We start from the raw sequence: 19,307 nt of genomic DNA, 5'->3' as shown, positions 1-19,307 counted from the left end.
GTTTCATGCTTAAAATTCTCACCCTCCTCTCCCCTCTGGCTTGCTCACCCTCTGGTTTCTCTCTTCCTCACCCACATCCTGCTGACTTCATTTCCTTGGCCTCCTGAACTCTGCAAAGTTACAGCCAGGCTCTCATCTACACACCTTCTGGGTCTGGCACAATTATTTTGACTTCCTTCCTGGTATCACTGATAAAACTGGCCGTATCTTAGCAAAGGCCAACCTCTCCCCTGCATACTAAATCTCAGCTCTGCTCAGCTTCTCAAAACATCACAACGAACAGTTCTTCCTTTGCTCTCCTGCATCATCAACCCCCTCCCCCTCATCCCACCACCCCTCCCCCCACCACAACCCAGTCTGGGATTGACATATACACACTGCTGTATTTAAAAAGGATAACCAACAAGGATCTAACGTATAACTAGTACATAGAACTCTGCTCAATGTTATGTGGCAACCTGGATGGAAGGGGAGTTTGGGGGAGAATGTATACATGTATATGTGTGGCTGAGTCCCTTTGCGGTTCACCTCGGTCTTCACATCCTTCCCTCTCTCCTGCATCCTGTCCTCTGCGTTCTGCACAGACCCCTTTCATCCCTGTGCACGTGCTCAGTGGCTAAGTCATGTCCGACTCTTCGTGACTCCATGGACTGGTCCCTGGGATTTTCCCAAGCAAAAATACTGCAGCAGGTTGCCACTTCCTTCTTCAGGGGATCTTCCCCACCCAGGGATCAAACCCACCGCTCTTGTGTCAGCATTGGCAGAGATTTCTTTACCACTGTGCCACCTGGGAAGCCCCAACATAAGGACATTGCATTGGCCAGGAATCAGAACCCAGGCCTCCCACGTGGAAGGCAAGAATGCTACCACTGAACCAATGCCTAACTTTACTGCTATCCCCTCATGCAATTCTCTGCTAACTTTAAACTGATCTAAAGCCTCTTGTCCTTGTACCCCCAGCACCTAGAATAGTTTCTGGTGCATTACCATACACCCAGTATGTGCTGATTGGATACATGCATTTGTCTTGGACAGCTTGTGCCAAGCTGTCCGCTGTCTGCCTCGACTGGGACCTGGAGCTCTCCTCTCTCGACCTTAGTTTCAATGGTAGGTCAGGCGAAGTACAAGTGGCTGCGTTTGGCTGCTTGGCTACTTGGCACACTGACAGCGGAGTCCAGGCCGCAGCGCTCTGCGGTACCGCGTCCCGGAAAATGATCCGAGGAAGAACGCGCGGGCTCGGGCGGGTCGTTCCCCGGGGGCTCCGCCGCACCCTAGGGTCCCCTGCCTGCCCGCCCGTCCGGCCGGCCCCGCACTCACGCTGCGCGTTGCAGAAGCCTCAGCAAGTGCACTACCCGGGCGCGAGCGGCGGCCATGGCTGAGCCGAGTCTTCCTCCCGCGGCGACGCCCCCTCCGCCGCCGGCCAATCCCGGCCTCCGCTTCTCCTCCGCCCACCCCAGCCACAGCGCTTGGCGGCGGAACATTTTCCCACTAGTTGAAGCTACGGCTGCCCCAGCCGCAAAGTCTCATTGTCCACGTTCGAAATTGCCATACAGGTAACTGCTCCGTAGGGTTTTGGTCTGCTCTCCTGTCTATTTCACAAGGCAAGGACGTGGGGGAGGGAGAAACAAGGGCAGCGACCCCCGCTCCTTTAAAATGCTCTTTTGCCTTAAGTGTATTTTCAGAATAAACTAACACAACTGCATTTCAATTTAACGGTAAATAAGAACTTTGCATCCCCCCTTTTTTAACAAGACTAGTTTTGTGTGCAACTGCTAGATCAAGTCACAAAACAAAAGGCAGAAAAATTCCCAAACAAAGCAAACAACAGAAAATCCCAGACAGTTGAGAAGAATTTAAAAGGTGTTAAATGCTCTATAAACGGTTTGGTTTGGAAGAAGCTGTTCAGGATACCATTACGTTTTCTTTTTTTAATTAACGGTTAAAACTTGCCATGGTTACATGAGAAGGGAGGGTTTACAGCACCAAGTGCTCCAGGCCCCAGTGGAAACGATGATCAGTGATGGCACAGTTCAACTTTGTCAGAAGGTATGAGACAGTAAGTTGAACATCTGTGTTTTTAGTAACCTATTATGAAATCGGAATTAATCTCGTCTTCATAGCAATTTCTAGAATATAAAAATTGGACAATGGAAAAATGAGACAAACTCTCGATTTCCTATCAGGTGTCCGACCAAAAAGCAAGAGTAGAGTGGCTCCCCAGAGCTATAACAACAGCAGAAAAGCCCGCCATTCTAGATCTGTATACTGTGAATCCTTTTCAGGAGGTATTTAGTTTTACAAAGATTAGTTACTGAAATCCGTTAGGGAAAGACATCCAGGATAACTGTAAATGTTTCACCTGCTAATTAGATCAGCTCAAGGCAATGGCACCCTACTCCAGTACTCTTGCCTGGAAAATCCCATGGAGGCAGGAGCCTGGTGGGCTGCAGTCCATGGGGTTGCTAAGAGTTAGACATGACTGAGTGACTTCACTTTCACTTTCATGCCTTGGAGAAGGAAATGACAACCCACTCCAGTGTTCTTGCCTGGAGAATCCCAGGGACCGGGAAGCCTAGTGGGCTGCCGTCTATGGGGTCACACAGTGTCGGACAGGACTGAAGTGACTTAGCAGCAGCAGCAGGTCAATTTGACAAATGAATCAAAAGATAGTAGTAATATTGCAAGTAAGGATTTTGTAGGTTTCTTTCTCTCTTCCCCAAACAGATCTCACTTGAAGCTTAAAAAAAAAAACACCTGGGATATAAATACTGATAAAGATTTAAGTATAAAATTAGGATTAGGACTTCCCTGGTGGTCCAGTGGCCAGGATTCCACACTCCCGATACAGGGGACCTGGGTTCAATCCCTAGTCTGGGAACTAGATCCCACATACTGCAACTAAGACCCAGCACAGCCAAATAAATAAACATTAAAAAAAAAAAAACTGAGATTGAGGATTATTACCATTATTTAGTGAAGTCCAAATTTATCATTTACAGCAAATTAATGTTTTCAGTGTTAAAAAGCATCAAATTTTGTTTTTGAAAGAGACACACTTTCAGTATTATATCTGACACCGAAAGCAGGATGAGTTTTTCTAATAAAAGTGGTCTTGCTGAAATCATAATGTAACTGCTATGTTTTCTAGAAAGTAAATGAAAATAATCTGTACCAGGTATCCAGGTCATTGGTTTTACTTAAAATGTAACCTTTCTGTTCCCACATGCTTTGATAAATACACAAACTTGTCATCAAAATAATGCAGAAACCAGCTGTTAAGTCTCTCCCTTAAACCCCATCCAAAGTTTAAAGAGAGGGAAAAAAAAGGCTGTTTAAAAGTAAAACTCATTCCTAGTTTTCACAGATTCTTTCCCTAATTCAGATGTTCTTAAATACAACCTTTAATCTCCAGCCAGAGTTTTGGTTGTGGGAAATACATTAATTTGTCCAGTCCAACATTTACATATCATCTTCAGAGGAGGGTAAACCTGGCCCTTTAACCTCAAGCTCAGTGAAGGCAGTGGCCAAATCTTGTGCATCTGGGTACTGTATCTAGAACTTAGCATTAAGTACAGTTCTTGGTTTAGGAGAAGGTCCAAGGATGAAATTTACTTCCTCCTCTTTCCTCCTTGGTGTTGCCCCCCTTTTCTCTTGCCACTCAGGCCGGGAGGTCCGGAATTCATCTTGCCTCCCAAACCCCCTTTCCTCTTCCCTCCTTGGCTGGGCGGGCCCCCTTTCCTCTTACCCCCGGGACCCTGTCGGGCCCCCTTTCTCTTGCCCTTCTGACTCATTTTCCTCCGCTTGGCCGCCTCCTCCTGGTCCTCCTCTCTCATCTGCTTATTGGTGGCCCTCGTAATGTCCAACTGAGGCTTTTTGCTGTTCATCACTCGCAGCATCTCCAACTGGCTCTTTCTCTCGGCCGCAAAGTCCCCGAAAAGAGGCTGAAACTTCCTCTTCTTGCCAGAGCCCCTGGGCGCCTTCTCCTTGGGCAGGCGCTCCTGGAAGCGCCCCACAGAGGCAGTGGAGACCTTGGCCACCTGCATGGCGCGGCCCAGCTCCTCCTTACTCTGGTGTCCAGTAGGGTGCATGCCGGCCGCGCTGGGCAGCTGCATCTTGTGCGCGCGGGCCAGGTTACGCAGCCGGTTCAGTTCGTTCTTGGCCACCCGTTCCTTCTTAGCCTGAATCCGCTTGGCGAACTGGTCCTCCATGGGGTCGGCATTGCCCGGCACCTCGATCAGCCACTCCTTGGTGTCGTCGCGGGCTCGCTGGTAGCCCCAGCGGCGGCGCCACTGGCCGCTCACCTCGTCCCACACCAGATTGGTTTTCTTCTTGGGACGGATGCCCTTGAGGCGCGCAAACTGCTGCCAGCGAGTAAGAGGCCGCGGCCTGGGCACCGGCTTCTCGCGCGGCAGACGAGTGCTGGGTTCCGGCAGCCGTGCCACCAGCGCCTCCTCCACGCGCTCGGTAGGCAGCTGCCACAGCTGGTTGATGAGCAGCTGCGTGTTGTCCCGCGCCAGGGCCCTCAGCTCGGCCTCCTGTGTGGGTCCCGCGTGCCGCAGCCCGGTCGGGGGGTTCCGGTCAGAGGCCAGCAAATTACCCAGGTCGAACTCCAGCTCCAATTCCTTCTGCACCGTGATGCGCTGTAGCTTCTCTGCCTCGTCCCGCTCCGCCTTTGCCAGCAGCTCCTCCACGCTCTGGCCCTCCATGGCTCCGGTTCGGCTCGCTACCTCTGGGAGACAGTTCTAGTCACGACTCCTCCTACAAGGGTTAAAGCCGCGGCACCCCAGACACGTGCGACTTCCCGGACGCTCGACCCGGAAGAGAAAGTTCCGCTTCCGGGGCACCCGGAAGGGGCTCAAGGAGCGGGCTACCCGAGGAACGGCCGGCAGAGGGCGGTGTTAGAGAGCAGATGAGATTAGAGGCAGCCTTTGGGGTGGAGCCCGGAGGTAGGCGGAGCCGAATCTACGAATTCCGAGGCCTGATTGGGACCTTGGCTCCCAGGATGCCCCTGCGGGAGGGGGTGGTCCTGTGCGAGCTGGGCAAGTTAGGGGGCCGCGGACTAAGCGGGCCCGGGAGCGACTGTTAGTTTTAGTGTGTGTAAAAGTCAGTTCTCAAGTTGTTTAGCCAGTCATTTTCACCAGAGCCTTGACACCTGTTCATGGTGTGCCCCCGGGTGTGGGCACTTCACCCGGGGATGTACAGAAAGCTAAGTGGAGACGGAGACTTTGTTTTCTTTTGGAGCGAGCGGGTCTGGCGGTTAGACCGCCCTGAAGGGGCGCGGCTGTGCCCCCATCCTGGCGACTTCAAGTCTGGTCTCCGGAGCCCAGGGCCACCTCCTCTCCTGGCTGATGGCAGAAGAGCGCGGGGCTCAGCTGTTAGACCGCCGGGGTTCCGACCTTGACCGCTCTGGTGTTTGACCTTCGGCTGTGTAACTTGTTTGTGCCTATTCTTAAACCTGTAAGATGGGGTTGCAAATATTACCTCCCAGGTCTGCCGTGAAGATAAATGAGTTAATATGCTCCCAAGGGAGCTTACACTGGAGTCTTGGGCATATGAGTGCTCAATAAATGTGAGCTAAATACCAGTAATTGTTTAATTCTCATCATGGCTCTGGGAACTCTGCTGAAAAGGCAGTCTTATACAGTGATTAAACACCAGGTTCTTGAATCAAGCTACCTAGAATAAGATCTGGGTTTCTTGTACCCACATTGGTCAGGTTGTTTAACTTAAGTCCTATTCATAAGTTGATGAATATGAATCATTAGTTCCTGGTACATTGTAAGCATTCAGTAAGTGTTGGCTATTGTTATTCACTATATTCCGCTGGTGACAGAAGCAGGCTCAGAGAAGTAAAATGACTTGTCTAAGGTTATACAGCCAGGAAGTATGGGAGCAGGAGAAATCTAAACTCTGGCTCTAAAACTACATACATATTCTCTGCAATGTCTTCCAGACTCTTGATACTCAAAAAAGTGTGGTCTGTTGACCAGCAGTACAGCAGCATCTGGGAGCTTATTAGAAAATGCAGAGTCTCTGGCCTTAGCCCAGATGTTATGACTCAGAACTTTTATTTTAACAAAATATCTTAGTGATTAATGGAAATGAAAGGGGTTAGTTGCTCAGTGATCTCCAGAATTCTATGAACAGAGAAGCCCAGCAGGCTACAGTCCATGGGTTCTCAAAGAATTGGATTCAACTGAGCAGCTAACATTTTGACTTTCATGGCTTCCCCGGAGGCTCAGATGGTAAAGAAGCTGCCTGTTGTGTGAACCCAGACCCTAGTTCAATCCTTGGGTTGTCAAGATCCCCTGGAGAGGGGAATGGCAACCCACTCCAGTATTCTTGCCTAAAGAATTCCACAGACTGTATAGTCCATGGAGTTGCAAAGAGTTGGACATGACTGAGTGACTTTCACTTCACTGGGAGTAGTGAAGAAGGGGTTAGCTGAAGAATTAACCCGTAGAAATGGACATTATAGCAATTAGGAAATAGATTCACTTGAATGTCTGCTAAAGAGGGCTTTAGACACACGCCTGTCACACTTGCTCCCTGAGTTTGGGCTCTTCTTGAGCTGATTGACTTTTCTCAGCTCTGCTCTGTTCATTCACTCAGCAAACATTTCTTGACTGCAATTTATGCCTCAGGAATTTGACTCTAATATTCTTTCTTCCTCTTTTTAAAAAGCATTTTAGGATTTGCTGGGGATTTTCTGAGTGTTTGCCTTAACACTCAACACCTTAATACCAATCATCCCATGGGGCTGAGGCCAGGTCATAGGTCTTATTAGGCAACCTCCTTGGACCTTAAAGCTCTTGGGGTTTGCCATAGGAGAGTGTTGAGGACACTGATATAACTATTCTGGGCTTGGCTTAGATTCATTCATTTAACAAACATTTGAATGACTACCATGTTTGAGGCACTAGATGCAAAGATTACTGAGACTTTATGGAACAGTGGAGAAGAAAGAAAGGTTAAGAGAAATTTACAATATGGCATGATTAAGCCTTTAACAAGAAGTACAGCTCTGTAGAATTGAGCTCTTTTGTCAGTCTTTTGAGTTAGGGAAAAAAAAGAGCAGGTGTAGATAGACGTTGAATGGTACGAATTCTCACTGGATGAAATGCTATTTGGTTTGAATCATATAGGTCAACTCTTCATTGAACTTGAATTGTTTTATGTTTCTTTATAATCCAAGTAAATTTTAATTTCCTTGATGAATGGAAACTGATTTTTACTTTCACTTTGCTGAGCCTAGCACTGGATACATAACAGGTGAAAGAATAAGCCTAGTTTCTAAATTAAAAAAGGATCAATGTTGGCTGTTCTAGTCAATGTAAGCAAAACTAGTAAGACCAGGATTTGGAGCTTTAAGAAATATTAATCTTATTGAGGCAGCTTGCATTTGGATCATGTTTACGCTGGGCAAGACTATGCAGTGTTGAGAAAGAGAGCACCTGCCAGGGATGTGCAGATACACGTGACTATGCTATAATAGTATGGCGAAGGGTTGTACATACTGTCTTTTCCTCTTACTGGTTTTCCGCTTTGTCTTTGCTTCTTTGTCCCATAATGCAGCTAGATCCCAAGTTCCGTCATCAGACCCCTCTTCTTTTCTCTGTATACCTACTCTCAGTGCCATTTCATCCACTCTCATTGTGTCAGCCGCTACTGCTGTGCAGCTGATTCTTTCTTTTTTTTTTTTTTCTTACATGATGGTATACATGTTTCAATGCCATTCTCCTAAATCTGTGCAGATGATTCTTAGAGGCACATCTTTTCCTCTTTCCTTCTCAGAGCTCTAGCCTCTAATCTCTGATCACCTGCTGGGCCCTTCCACCATACTCTAAATTCAGTATGTCTAAGACTGCATAACCCATCATCTTCCTGAAAATGTGCTTCCATCATCCATCCAACTACCTTTTTTTTCCCCCTCCAACAAATGTTTATAGAAGGTTTTTTATGGCCAAAACACTGTTCTGGGCTTTGCAAATGCAACAATGAGTAAAACCAGGCTCAGTAATGTAATCATCTATTCTAGTCTAGTAAGGCTTGAAACTATGATATCATCCTTGGCCTTTCTCTTCCCATCTCTAAATTCAGCCAGTCTGTTGGGCTTCCCTGGTGGTCCAGTGGTCAAGAATCTGTCTTGCAATGCAAGGGACACAGATTCGATCCTCGGTCAGGGAAGATCCCACGTGCGGCAGAGGAACTAAGCCCGTGTGCCGCAGCTACTGAGCCCAAGCTCCAGAGCCTGTGAGCTGCAACTGGAGCCCGTGCTCTGCAACGAGAGAAGCCACTTCAGTGAGAAGCTCGAGGACTGGCAAGAAGAGCAGCCCTCACTCTCTGCAGTGGGAGAAGCCCAAGCACAGCGATGAGGACCCACCACAGCCAAAAAGTAGAAGCAGATAAATGAATGAATCCAGTCAGCCTATTAAACTTTGTCTCTGTGTTATTCCTTTCTCATCCTCACGACCTTACCCTAGACTGGAACTCTTCTATTTCTCCAGATACTTTCTCCACTTTGCTCTCTGCTCTGGCTTTCGCGCATAACCAGCAGGAGGCAGTGACAGATCAGAAGTGAAGAGAGAAGGATGAAGGCGTGTTTCTCCCTTGCATGCTCAGTCCTGTCCGAATCTTTGAGACCCCATGGACTATGTAGCCTGACAGGCTCCTCTGTCCATGGAATTTCCCAGACAAGCTGGCAGCAATGGAATTTGAACCCACGCCCCCAAAGAGACTGGAGCCGTAACCCAGTACCTTAGACCGCTCAGCCACGCTACCCTGCTTGTCCCTAGCCCTCTGCAGACTGGTGTGGGTCGGCTGATTACTAACTGAAAGGCCATAGCTCCAATCAGGCATCTGTCCACATGCAGGCACCTCTCCCAGCTCCTCTAATTGCTTTGCAGGCTTAGGAGTGGTTAAGGCTTTTACCATTGTGGTCCTATTCTTTGTGAATTTCCTTAAGCCATGTCCACATTGTTGTAGTATTCCCTTTGTTAATCTGAAATTTCCTGGCCCAACTGCGACCTGTTTCCTGCCAGGACTTGACTAGTACCCAGAGACCAGCAGGAGGAGCATCCTAGCAGTTTCCTGCCTCTGTGCTCTCTTAGAGCTCATCTGGAGGATTTATCTTTCACAGATTTAGCCAAATCACTCTTCTCAAAAACTCCTCTATCTTGTTCTTGGTCTTGGATGTCAATGATCTGACCCCAAACTACTCTTTTCACTCACATGGCATGATACTGCTCCTTTTACTGGCTTTCCAGATACTTCTTCCCTATCCTAGTTTCCATCTTAGCTGTTTTCTAGAAGGCAATGGCATGCCACTCCAACATTCTTGCCTGGAAAATCCCATGGACGGAGGAGCCTGGTGGGCTGCAGTCCATGGGGTCGCTAAGAGTCGGACCAGACTAAGCGACTTCACTTTCCACTTTCATGCATTGGAGAAGGAAATGGCAACCCACTCCAGTGTTCTTGCCTGGAAAATCCCAGGGATGGGGGAGCCTGGTGGGCTGCCGTCTATGGGGTCGCACAGAATCAGACACAACTGAAGCGACTTAGCAGCAGCAGCAGCAGAGCCTTACTTACTTCTCTCAAGAAAGGTAAAGATAAGGGACAGGACAGAAAAAGCAATGGTTTTATTTTTGTAGCAACGTTGAGAAACAATAAGAAAAGTGAACCTATTAGGGAGATTCCCCTCCCGGCAGCCATGGGCAGGAGGGTTAAAGATGGGAAGGTAGTACCTTTTTTGTTCACTCAAAACATAACTAGATGGTCAGTAAAACATTTTTGTAAGCAATTTCTTCATTCTTTTGATTAACTCAGATTTCCTTTCTAAACATTTCTCGGTTGCCCCTTTTGGTAGCAGAAATCATGGGGAATGATCCAACCATTCTCTAGTCCTGCTGTGAGCAGAGTTATTTTGAGTATTTTTGCCGAGGAAATTCAGTGTTCCAGTAATTTGATACAATAGCAGGAAAAGACTCTTAAAACACATTATATCCACAAGGTTCATTTTCTTTTCTTTTTTTTTTAAATGGATTTATAATTTAATTTAGAAGTATTCGAGGGGAAAATTTAATTTTGAAATTTTCTTAATCATAGATAAAAATCTGTGTATTCATGTAGTTCGGTTTAATCAGAAACCCACACAAAAAACCTATCATTTTGTTTAAAAGGGAAGAAGATATATAATTAAGGTTTTGTGTGGTTAGCGTAGAAGCAGACTGAACATTATGCTATTGCCTAGAAGGAACTGTGGATTTCAGGATAGTAAAAATGACGGTAGCGTTTTAGAACTGACTTAAGTTGTTTTGTTCTCTGTAAAATTGCATTTGCCAAAATCTTATTATCACCTGTAAGATAAGTAAGCACCACTGGCCGATAGTTTTCATTCATGACTGCATCATTAAATCCAAGGGAATAAAATTGGTTTGAGATTTAGAGTTCAATATAGAATGAAAGAGTGAGATAAAAAGGAAAACTGAAATTCCAGAATTTTATAGATATTTGCACTTTATATTCAATAACAAAATTTAGATCCATTTATTAAACTATCACTCTCTGTTATACTTTAACTTACAAAGTAAAATTGCAATGAGTAAGAAATATTTTTTTTTTCAGTTAATGAAATCTGAATAATTTTTGTAAATAACTTGAGAGTGGATTTACTCCACATCAGGTAACTAAGTCCTGAATTTCTTTCCCCTAATAAAAGCAACTGCATTGCCACCCAGTCTTCAACTTGTCTTTGCAGTCATAGACCATGTGTGAACATATATTGATCTGCCCATCAAAATTTTCTTCTAAATTTCCCATATGAGCAATATCAAGAATGCACAGGGAAATTAGTCCTATACCAAACAAACATTAATTCTTGGCCCTCTTAGCCAAAAATTGTTTCTAAACAATTTGTACAGAAACAAATTGTTTCTCTATTTGTACAACATGTCTGTGAAAAATGAAAGGAACAAACAGAAAACTAAAACTATGACCCCACGTATGGTAAGCTCTGTAGCCCGCACTTTTCTTTCTCTAAGTGTTTTTACTTCCCAGAGGAAGACAGCAAAGCAAAGGATCTCTTAGTGGCAAATAGGTGTGTGATTGTGTCCTTGTCAGCATCCCAAGAGTGCGTGGCGGTCTCGGCCAGCTCCTGGGGTGCCTGGTGACACAGAAGATCCAGTTGCTTGAGGTGTGTGGACTCTTCCGAAGGCCCAATTAGGAGTCATTATTGTGAATGTATAGATAATGTTCCTGACATTTTCCAGGCATTTCGACTGCCTCATTATCCAAGACAGTGTGGATTTCAGATGTGGAATCTCCGTTCCTATGGTGGGTCCTGGGTTTCCTTCTCTAGAAAGCCTGTGGATTAGGCTTTAAGTCTCAGACTTCAGTTTATTCATCTGGAAAATGAAGGGTTTTGACTAGGTGGCCTTTACAATTCATCTCTGTGATCCTTTTCTTTTGTTAAAAAGGTATGTTTGGGGGGACCTCCTTGGTGGTCCAGTGGTTAAAACTCCACGCTGTCAATGCAGGGAGCCTGAATTCAGTCCCTGCTCAGGAAACTAAGATCCCACATGCTATGTAGCTAGGCCAAAAAAATAATAAGAACAAAAGAAAGAAAGCCATTCTTAAAAAAAATTAAAATGAGAAGTTAAAAAAAAAACTATAAAAGAAAAGCTATACTCTCCTGATGCTCCAGTATTACTTTCTTATAAAGCACTTTCTCTTTTGGTTATTGATTGAATTTTTTGACAGATGTATCCGTTTACCAACCTCCCCCTCTTCCTGAGTCATTTATTTCATTTCCTAGGCTGGTTGTATGACTCCACATAGTGAAACAGCTTCCTGTGCGCACAAGGAGACTGTGACTATACAAGTGCTAATCAGTTTTTAATAATGTGGAGGTTGATTATTGTGTTTTGTAGGCTTTTCATGATGCTTTTCCTTTTTTTTTTCCTTCTTCCACTTACCATTAAACTTTGAGAACTCTAAGGCAGGATAGAGAATGAGCCCGGAGTATACACTGTTTTACTATTTGTTATCTATTCTGGAAAAATGTCTTATAGGGAAGAAGACAGAAGATATATTTTAAAATATTTTTAAGATTTTTATATTATGAGGTCGGGTCTGGGAATGAAAGATTGTGGTAGATTGGCTTTATTTGTATCTTTTCTGGCCTAAGATCTAGAAGTGATGCTATTCTTTGATTATTACAATTATAGAAAAGTTTTAGAGAAAGCTTCAAAGTTAACTCCCTCAAATAATAAAATCAGGGCAGTTTTGTGTTTTGTGTTGCTTCAGAGAAAGCTAGTCAGAGAATTTCAGCACAAGGAAGGGAAAGCAGGGGCATACCCCATGCGGAGAGACTATAGTTTTCCTTCTAATCCACTGCAAAGAAGGTGAATATTGCAATGAAGCGAGTCATCTGATGTTTTTTGTTTCCCAGTGCATATAAAAGATGTTTACATAATACTTTAGTGTTAAGTGTGCAATAGCATTATGTTTAAAAAAAATCAGTATGTGTGTGTGAGTTCAGTCTCAAAGTTTTGTCCAACTCTTTGCAACCTCATGGACTGTAGCCTGCCAGGCTCCTCTATCTGTGGGATTTTCCAGGCAAGAATACTGGTGTGGGTTGCCATTTCCTCCTCCAGGGGATCTTCCTGAATCTGGGATAGAACCCATGTCTCCTGCATCTCTTGCTTTGGCAGGCAGATTCCTAACCCCTGAGCTAAAAAAAAAAAAAAAAAAAAAATCAATGTGCATACTTAAATTAAAAATAATTTATTGCTAAAAAATGCTAACCATCATCTGGTAATTCAGTATTGCCACAAACCTTTCAAGTGGTAAAAACAAAACAAAACAAACACTGTTATCTGCAAAACACAATAAAATAAAGTATTCCTGTAGAATAAAATATAATAATATTTCTGGTATGTTTAGTAATTATTCAAAGAATGTGTCTTGGTGATTTCTGGCCTGATTACCTGGGGACAAATTCCCCAAGGGTTCATCATCCCATCTGAAAAATGAGCTAACATTAATTTGCGGTTTTAGAGTTCTGTGAGTGGAAGACAAGTTATTCAAACACACTTTTGCAAAGAACCCTTGTGAGGTGTCAGGAGACAGGTTCTGACTCCACTTCCCTACTTCATAGTTGTGGGTGGCTTGGTAAGTCACTGCACTTCTCTGTCAGTTTCTCTATCTATGACTCGAGCTTCACTAGCTTCTCTCCATGCCCCTTCTAGCGTCATGTAGCATTGTGCTTTTGTTAATACAGCCTCAAGAGAGAAGTGTGGGTGACGGAAAAACAGACTTGAAGACAGAGATTCTTAATTGGATGAGCTTCAGGGTGACATGAATCCCTTGGTGTTTGGTGCAAACACGTGTGAATATATGTCTGCTCCTTAATGAATAGAAACTTTTTTTTATCCCCGTCAGATTCTCTAAAACCTCTGTGACTCTCTACTCCTCACCTACATGGTTGAGAACTATGTATTGTAGAGGAGGGAGATAACGAAGGGAGTAATTGGTGAAAATTTTTATGTAAGAATAACTTGAGTTGGCCTTTGAGCCAGGGTAGAGTTTAAGTAGATGGGAGGAGGAAGATGGTAGTGATGGGAGGAGAAAGATAGTACCATCCAGTAGATGGTAGTGATATGAGTAAAGACATGTAGCCAATATTTTATGGAGCAAGTACGATGTTTCAAGCAATGATTATAAATCTTTACAGTGGGCCTAGGAGGTAGATATTACTAGTATACTCACTTTATGCTGCCCCCTGCCCCACTACCTCACTACTACTTTGCTCTCTGAGTCTATGAGTTTTGGATTTTTTGGTAATTTTTTTTTTTTTTAGATTTAAAATATGTGGGTCATGTGGTATTTGTCTTCCTATGTCTGACTTATTTTACTTAGCATGATGCCTTAAAGCTCCATTTGTGTAGTTGCAAATGGCGAAATTTCATTCTTTTTTTTGCTGAATAATATTCTATTATATCTATATATAGCACATTAAAAAATCCATTTATACATTGATGGACACTTAGATTGTTTCCTTATTGTGGCTTAATGTAAATAATGATGTAATGAGCATGGGGGTACAGAGAATCTTTTTAAGTTAGGGTTTTGTTTCCTTTGGATACTCAGAAGTGGAATGGCTGGGTCAGACTATGATACTTCTATTTTCAGTTTCATTGGCATTATTGGCTACATTGGGGAGAATTCCTCTTTTTCTCATCGCTAGTAGAGTTTGTATAAGGTTGGTATATCTGATTACTTGAAAGCTTGGTAGGATTCACATATAAAATTATGTAGGCTTAGTGTTTTCTCTGTGAGGAGATTTTAAAGTTCTGATTCTTTTTTATGAGTAGAGTCATTTTTCTTCTCCTCAAAACAGTTTTGGTAAGATACATATTTCTAGAAATTTGTCTATTTCTTTTAATGTTTCCAATTTATTGGCATAAAATTTTCATAAGAGCCTCTCAAATATTCTCCTCTTTATCTAAAGGTATGTCTGTTGCCTCACTCCTAATATTTTTTGTCGTATTCTCTCTTTACTCTTGATCAGTCTTACCAGAGGATTTTCTATTTAGTTTTTGCACACATCTTGTTTTTGACTTGATCGATACTCTCCAGTTTATCTTTATTTTCATTCTATTAATTTTTGCTCTTTTATTCATCTTTCTTCAACTTAGATGGTGTTGTTCTGTTTTTAAGAAAACGTCTCTAGTTCAACCTCAGTTCAGTTCAGTTCAGTTGTTCAGTCATGTCCGACTCTTTGTGACCCCATGGATTGCAGCACACCAGGACAGGCCTCCTTGTCCATCACCAACTCCCGGAGCCTACTCAAACTCATGTCCATTGAGTCAGTGATGCCATCCAACCATCTCATCCTCTGTCGTCCCCTTCTCCTCCTGCCTTCAATTTTTCCCAGCATCAGGGTCTTTTCCGATGAGTCAGTTCTTCACATCAGGTGGCCAAAGTATTGGAGTTTCAGCTTCAGCATCAGTCCTTCCAATGAATATGAAGGACTGATTTCCTTTAGGATGGGCTGGTTGAATCTCCTTGCAGTCCAAGGGACTCTCAAGAGTCTTCTCCAATACCACAGATCAAAAACATCAATTTTTCAGCATTCAACTTTCTGTGTAGTTCAACTCTCACATCCATACATGACCACTGGAAAAACCATAGCTTTGACTAGATGGACATTTGTTGGCAAAATAATGTCTCTGCTTTTTAATAAGCTGTCTAGGTTGGACATAGCTTTTCTTCCAAGGGGCAAGTGTCTTTTAATTTCATGTCTGCAGTCACCATCTGCAGTGATTTTGGAGCCCAGAAAAATAAAGTCTGTCATTCTTTCCACTGTTTCCCCATCAATTTGCTATGAAGTGATGGGACTGGATGCCATGATCTTAGTTTTCTGGATGTTGAGTTTTAACTCAACTTTTTCAGTTTCCTGTTTCACTTTCCTCAAGAGGCTCTATAGTTCTTTGCTTTCTGCCATAAGGGTGGTGTCATCTGCATATCTGAGGTTATTGATATTTCTCCCAGCAATCTTGATTCCAGCTTGTGCTTCATCCAGCCCAGCGTTTCTCATGATGTACTCTGCATAGAAGTTAAATAAGCAGGGTGACAGTATACAGCCTTGACGTACTCCCTTCCCTATTTGGAACAAGACTGTTGTTCCATGTCCAGTTCTAACTGTTGCTTCCTGACGTGCATACAGATTTCTCAGGAGGCAGGTCAGGTGGTCTGGTATTCTCCTCTCTTTAAGAATTTTCGACAGTTTGTTGTGATCCACACAGTCAAAGGCTTTTGCATAATCAATAAAGCAGAAGTAGATTTTTTTTGTAACTCTCTTGCTTTTTTGATGATCCAGTGGATGTTGGCAATTTGCTCTCTGATTCCTCTGCCTTTTCTAAACCCAGCTTGAACATCTGGAAGTTCACGGTTCACATACTGCTGAAGCCTGGCTTGGAGAATTTTGAGCATTACTTTACTAGCGTGTGAGATGAGTGCAAATGTGCAGTAGTTTGAGCATTCTTTGGCATTGCCTTTCTTTGGGATTGGAATGAAAACTGACCTTTTCCAGTCCTGTGGCCACTGCTGAGTTTTCCAAATTTGCCGGCATATTGGGTGCAGCACTTTCACAGTATCATCTTTCAGGATTTGAAATAGCTCAACTGGAATTCCATCACTTCCATTAGCTTTGTTCGTACTGATGCTTCCTAATGCCCACTTGACTTTGCATTCCACAGTGTCTGGCTCTCAGTGAGTGATCACACCATCATGATTATCCGGGTCATGAGGATCTTTTTTGTATAGTTCTTCTGTGTATTCTTGCCACCTCTTCTTAATATCTTCTGCTTCTGTTAGGTCCATATCATTTCTGTCCTTTATTGTGCCCATTTTTGCATGAAATATTCCCTTCGTATCTCTAATTTTCTTGAAGAGATCTCTAGTCTTTACTATTCTATTGTTTTCCTCTATTTTTTTGCATTGATCACTGAGGAAGGCTTTCTTATCTCATCTTGCTATTCTTTGGAACTCTGCATTCAAATGGGTATATATCTTTCCTTTTGTCCTTTGCCTTTTGCTTCTCTTCTTTTCGTAGCTGTTTGTAAGTCCTCCTCAGACAACCATTTTGCCTTTTTGCATTTCTTTTCCTTGGGGATGGTCTTGATCACTGCCTCTTGTACAATGTCATGAACCTCAGTCCATAGTTCTTCAGGCACTCTGTCTATCAGATCTAATCCCTTGAATCTGTTTGTCACTTCCACTGTATACTTGTAAGGGATTTGATTTAGGTCATACCTGAATGGTCTAGTGGTTTTCCCTACTTTCTTCAATTTGAGTCTTAATTTGGCAACAAGGAGTTCATAATCTGAGCCACAGTCAGCTTCCAGTCTTGTTTTTGGTGAGTGTAGAAAGTTTCTCCATCTTTGGCTGCAAGGAATATCATCAATCTGACTTTAGTATTGACCATCCAGTGATGTCCATGTGTAGAGAATACTGGAGTGGGTAGCCTTTCCCTTCTCCAAGGGATCTTCCCAACCTGGGATCGAACCCAGGTTTCCTTCGTTGCAGGTAGATTCTCTACCAGCTGAGCCACGAGGGAAGTTCCTAATTTTCAGATTTTTTTAAAAAGATAGGTAAGTATTTAAAGCTGTACCTTTCCCTTCAAGTAATACTTTTATCATGTCTCACAAAATTTATGGTACTTTGATTTTCATTCAGTTCTCTGTATTTTCCTGAAATAAATATATATTTTTTCCTTTTAAATTTAACTTTCCTGTGTCTTCATTATTTAGGTATGCTTCTTGTGAGTAGTAGATAGGTGGAAAAAATCCACCTGACAATCTCTTTTAACTGGGAAGCTTTATTCATTAACATTCAGTGCGGGATTTCCTTGGTGACCCAGTGGCTAAGACTCCCTGCTCCACATGCAGGGGGCTGGTGTTCGATTACTGATCAGGAGAATTAGTAAACCCCACATACCACAACTAGGAATTTGCTCACTGCATCTGAAGATCCCAGATGCCACAACTAAGACCTGGAGCAGTCAAATAAATAAATATTGAAAAACATTCAATGGAATTTAGAGTATATTTGGATTTGTTTTAATGGTCTCCTTGCTTTTTATTTGTCATTTTCTCTTTCTTATTTTGAATCGTTATTTTTTTCTTTCATTCCTTTTTTCTAATTGTTTAGAAGTTAGACATGTTTTTTTAATTTCAAGGTTGCATCTGGATTTTTTTCCATTTATATTTCACTTCAAGAAGTCTAAGGTTAATCAGTATCTTAACACTCCATGCTGAATAATAGAAGGTTGTGAACTTTGATCATCTCCCATCAAATTATTTACTCTTCTTGGTTAATATTTTAGTTGTATCTTTTTTAAACTCTTAGATTAAACATTATTATAGTTACAGATAATATGTCTAGATTTAACAATTTGTTTAGATATTTACAAATCTCTTTGCTCGTTTTTCCTTCTTGTCTCTTAAAATTCTTTTAGGATCATTTTCTCTCTTCCTGAAGTATATTCTTATAAGATTCCTTCATTAAGTTTTCCTGATGGCAAACTCTTGCAGTTTTTGTTTATCTGAAAATGTCCTAGTTAAAGAAAAACAGTTTAGTTGGATATGCAAGTATAAATCAGTAGTTACCTTCTCTCAGGACTTTGAAGATATTATTCACCCTTTTGGTTTCCATTCTGCCTCTTGAGAAGTGGGCTGTCTCTTATGATGTAAACATAACACCACCATGTATTTTGATATAACTATGGATTTTACTAGATTCATGGATCACCATTGTTTCTTATGCTTTAGCACAATTTCCTCAGAAAATGTGGATAGGTGGTATAAATTCTGAATCTTTTTGTATTTGAAAATGCTCTTCTTTGACCTGCTTTGTGGTTTGACACTTCCCACTTCTGGGCTTGCTCTTTCCTCCTTTAAAGATATTCATGCCAGAGCCATGATAGCAGGTAATTTACAGGTTTACTACTCAACTCAGGTGCAGGCAAAGTGAGGAGAGTCTCGGGGGAGGGGACTCACCGGCTTCCATTAAATGATATTCTGGCCAGGCATAGCGTTCTTGGAGCATAGTTCTTTTCCTTCAATAGTCACTAAATAGTAACTGATGTTGAAGTGTATTTCTTCCCTTTAAATGGATCTACCCAAGCATTGTCATTTCTCCCCCATTGAATCTGCGTTAGTAGGAGCCACCTATTCAGATATGGTCTTTGCTTGCTCGTGACAGCTGCTGGGATTGGATCAAGATGAAGCAGGATTTGGGGGCTCTTTGAGCAGCGTGATTCTCAGTTCTTGGGAGGTTTAGGTCTCTAGCTCTGGTTCTTCTTCAGGCAATCTCTGCATTGCACCAGCCTTGCCTGAAGAAGCCTGTTTTCTCTGCAGTGACTGAGTCCTGCTGGAGTTGTAAACAAGATTCCAGAGGTACACACCCTCCACTGGCTGCTCAGCTCAGTTTCCTTGGGAGCTAAATGTCTCAGATGGGATTGTCTGTGTCTTTCACACACACGTGCAAGCACATGCATGTGCATGTGTGTGTGCACTCACACAGACACACACACACACACCTCTTTACCTATTAGCTATTTTTTTCTTGTTAAATGATATGGAATGAAGTATGACTAACGGACATATTCATAATCCAGCCCCAACGTCCCTTTTATGGTTGCCTTTCCTGCTGCTGCTCCATACACACAGTGTTTCCTAAGTGTTGAATTATTCTTCTGTTTCCTGAACATATGATATACTTTCTCATTTCCAGATCTTCCATCA

General features: G+C 43.0%; 2 protein-coding genes across 3 annotated transcripts in view; both read right to left on the bottom strand.

The window, feature by feature from the left end:
* ADHFE1 (alcohol dehydrogenase iron containing 1) overlaps positions 1 to 2,938 on the bottom strand; it is a 34,685-nt gene extending 31,747 nt beyond the window's left edge. For both annotated transcript variants that reach the window (XM_069600135.1, XM_069600134.1), the window contains exon 1: positions 1,318 to 2,938. In XM_069600135.1, coding sequence (XP_069456236.1) covers positions 1,318 to 1,481 — 164 coding nt within the window. In that variant the 5' untranslated portion in view covers positions 1,482 to 2,938. The remainder of the gene's footprint in view (positions 1 to 1,317) is intronic.
* A 12-nt stretch (positions 2,939 to 2,950) lies between these two features.
* On the bottom strand, positions 2,951 to 4,825 carry RRS1 (ribosome biogenesis regulator 1 homolog). The gene has a single exon (XM_069600136.1). It carries the CDS (start codon positions 4,704 to 4,706, stop codon positions 3,609 to 3,611), a length of 1,098 nt encoding a protein of 365 aa, XP_069456237.1. The 5' UTR covers positions 4,707 to 4,825; the 3' UTR covers positions 2,951 to 3,608.
* Positions 4,826 to 19,307: the final 14,482 nt, after the last annotated feature.

Source organism: Ovis canadensis, chromosome 9 (genome assembly GCF_042477335.2).
Source record: "Ovis canadensis isolate MfBH-ARS-UI-01 breed Bighorn chromosome 9, ARS-UI_OviCan_v2, whole genome shotgun sequence".
NCBI lineage: Eukaryota > Metazoa > Chordata > Mammalia > Artiodactyla > Bovidae > Ovis > Ovis canadensis.
This window is presented reverse-complemented; position numbering and strand designations above follow the sequence as displayed.

Bases quoted from the DNA above. Each gene is read 5' to 3' on its own strand.
- RRS1 (XM_069600136.1), bottom strand. From the start codon at position 4,706: ATGGAGGGCCAGAGCGTGGAGGAGCTGCTGGCAAAGGCGGAGCGGGAC.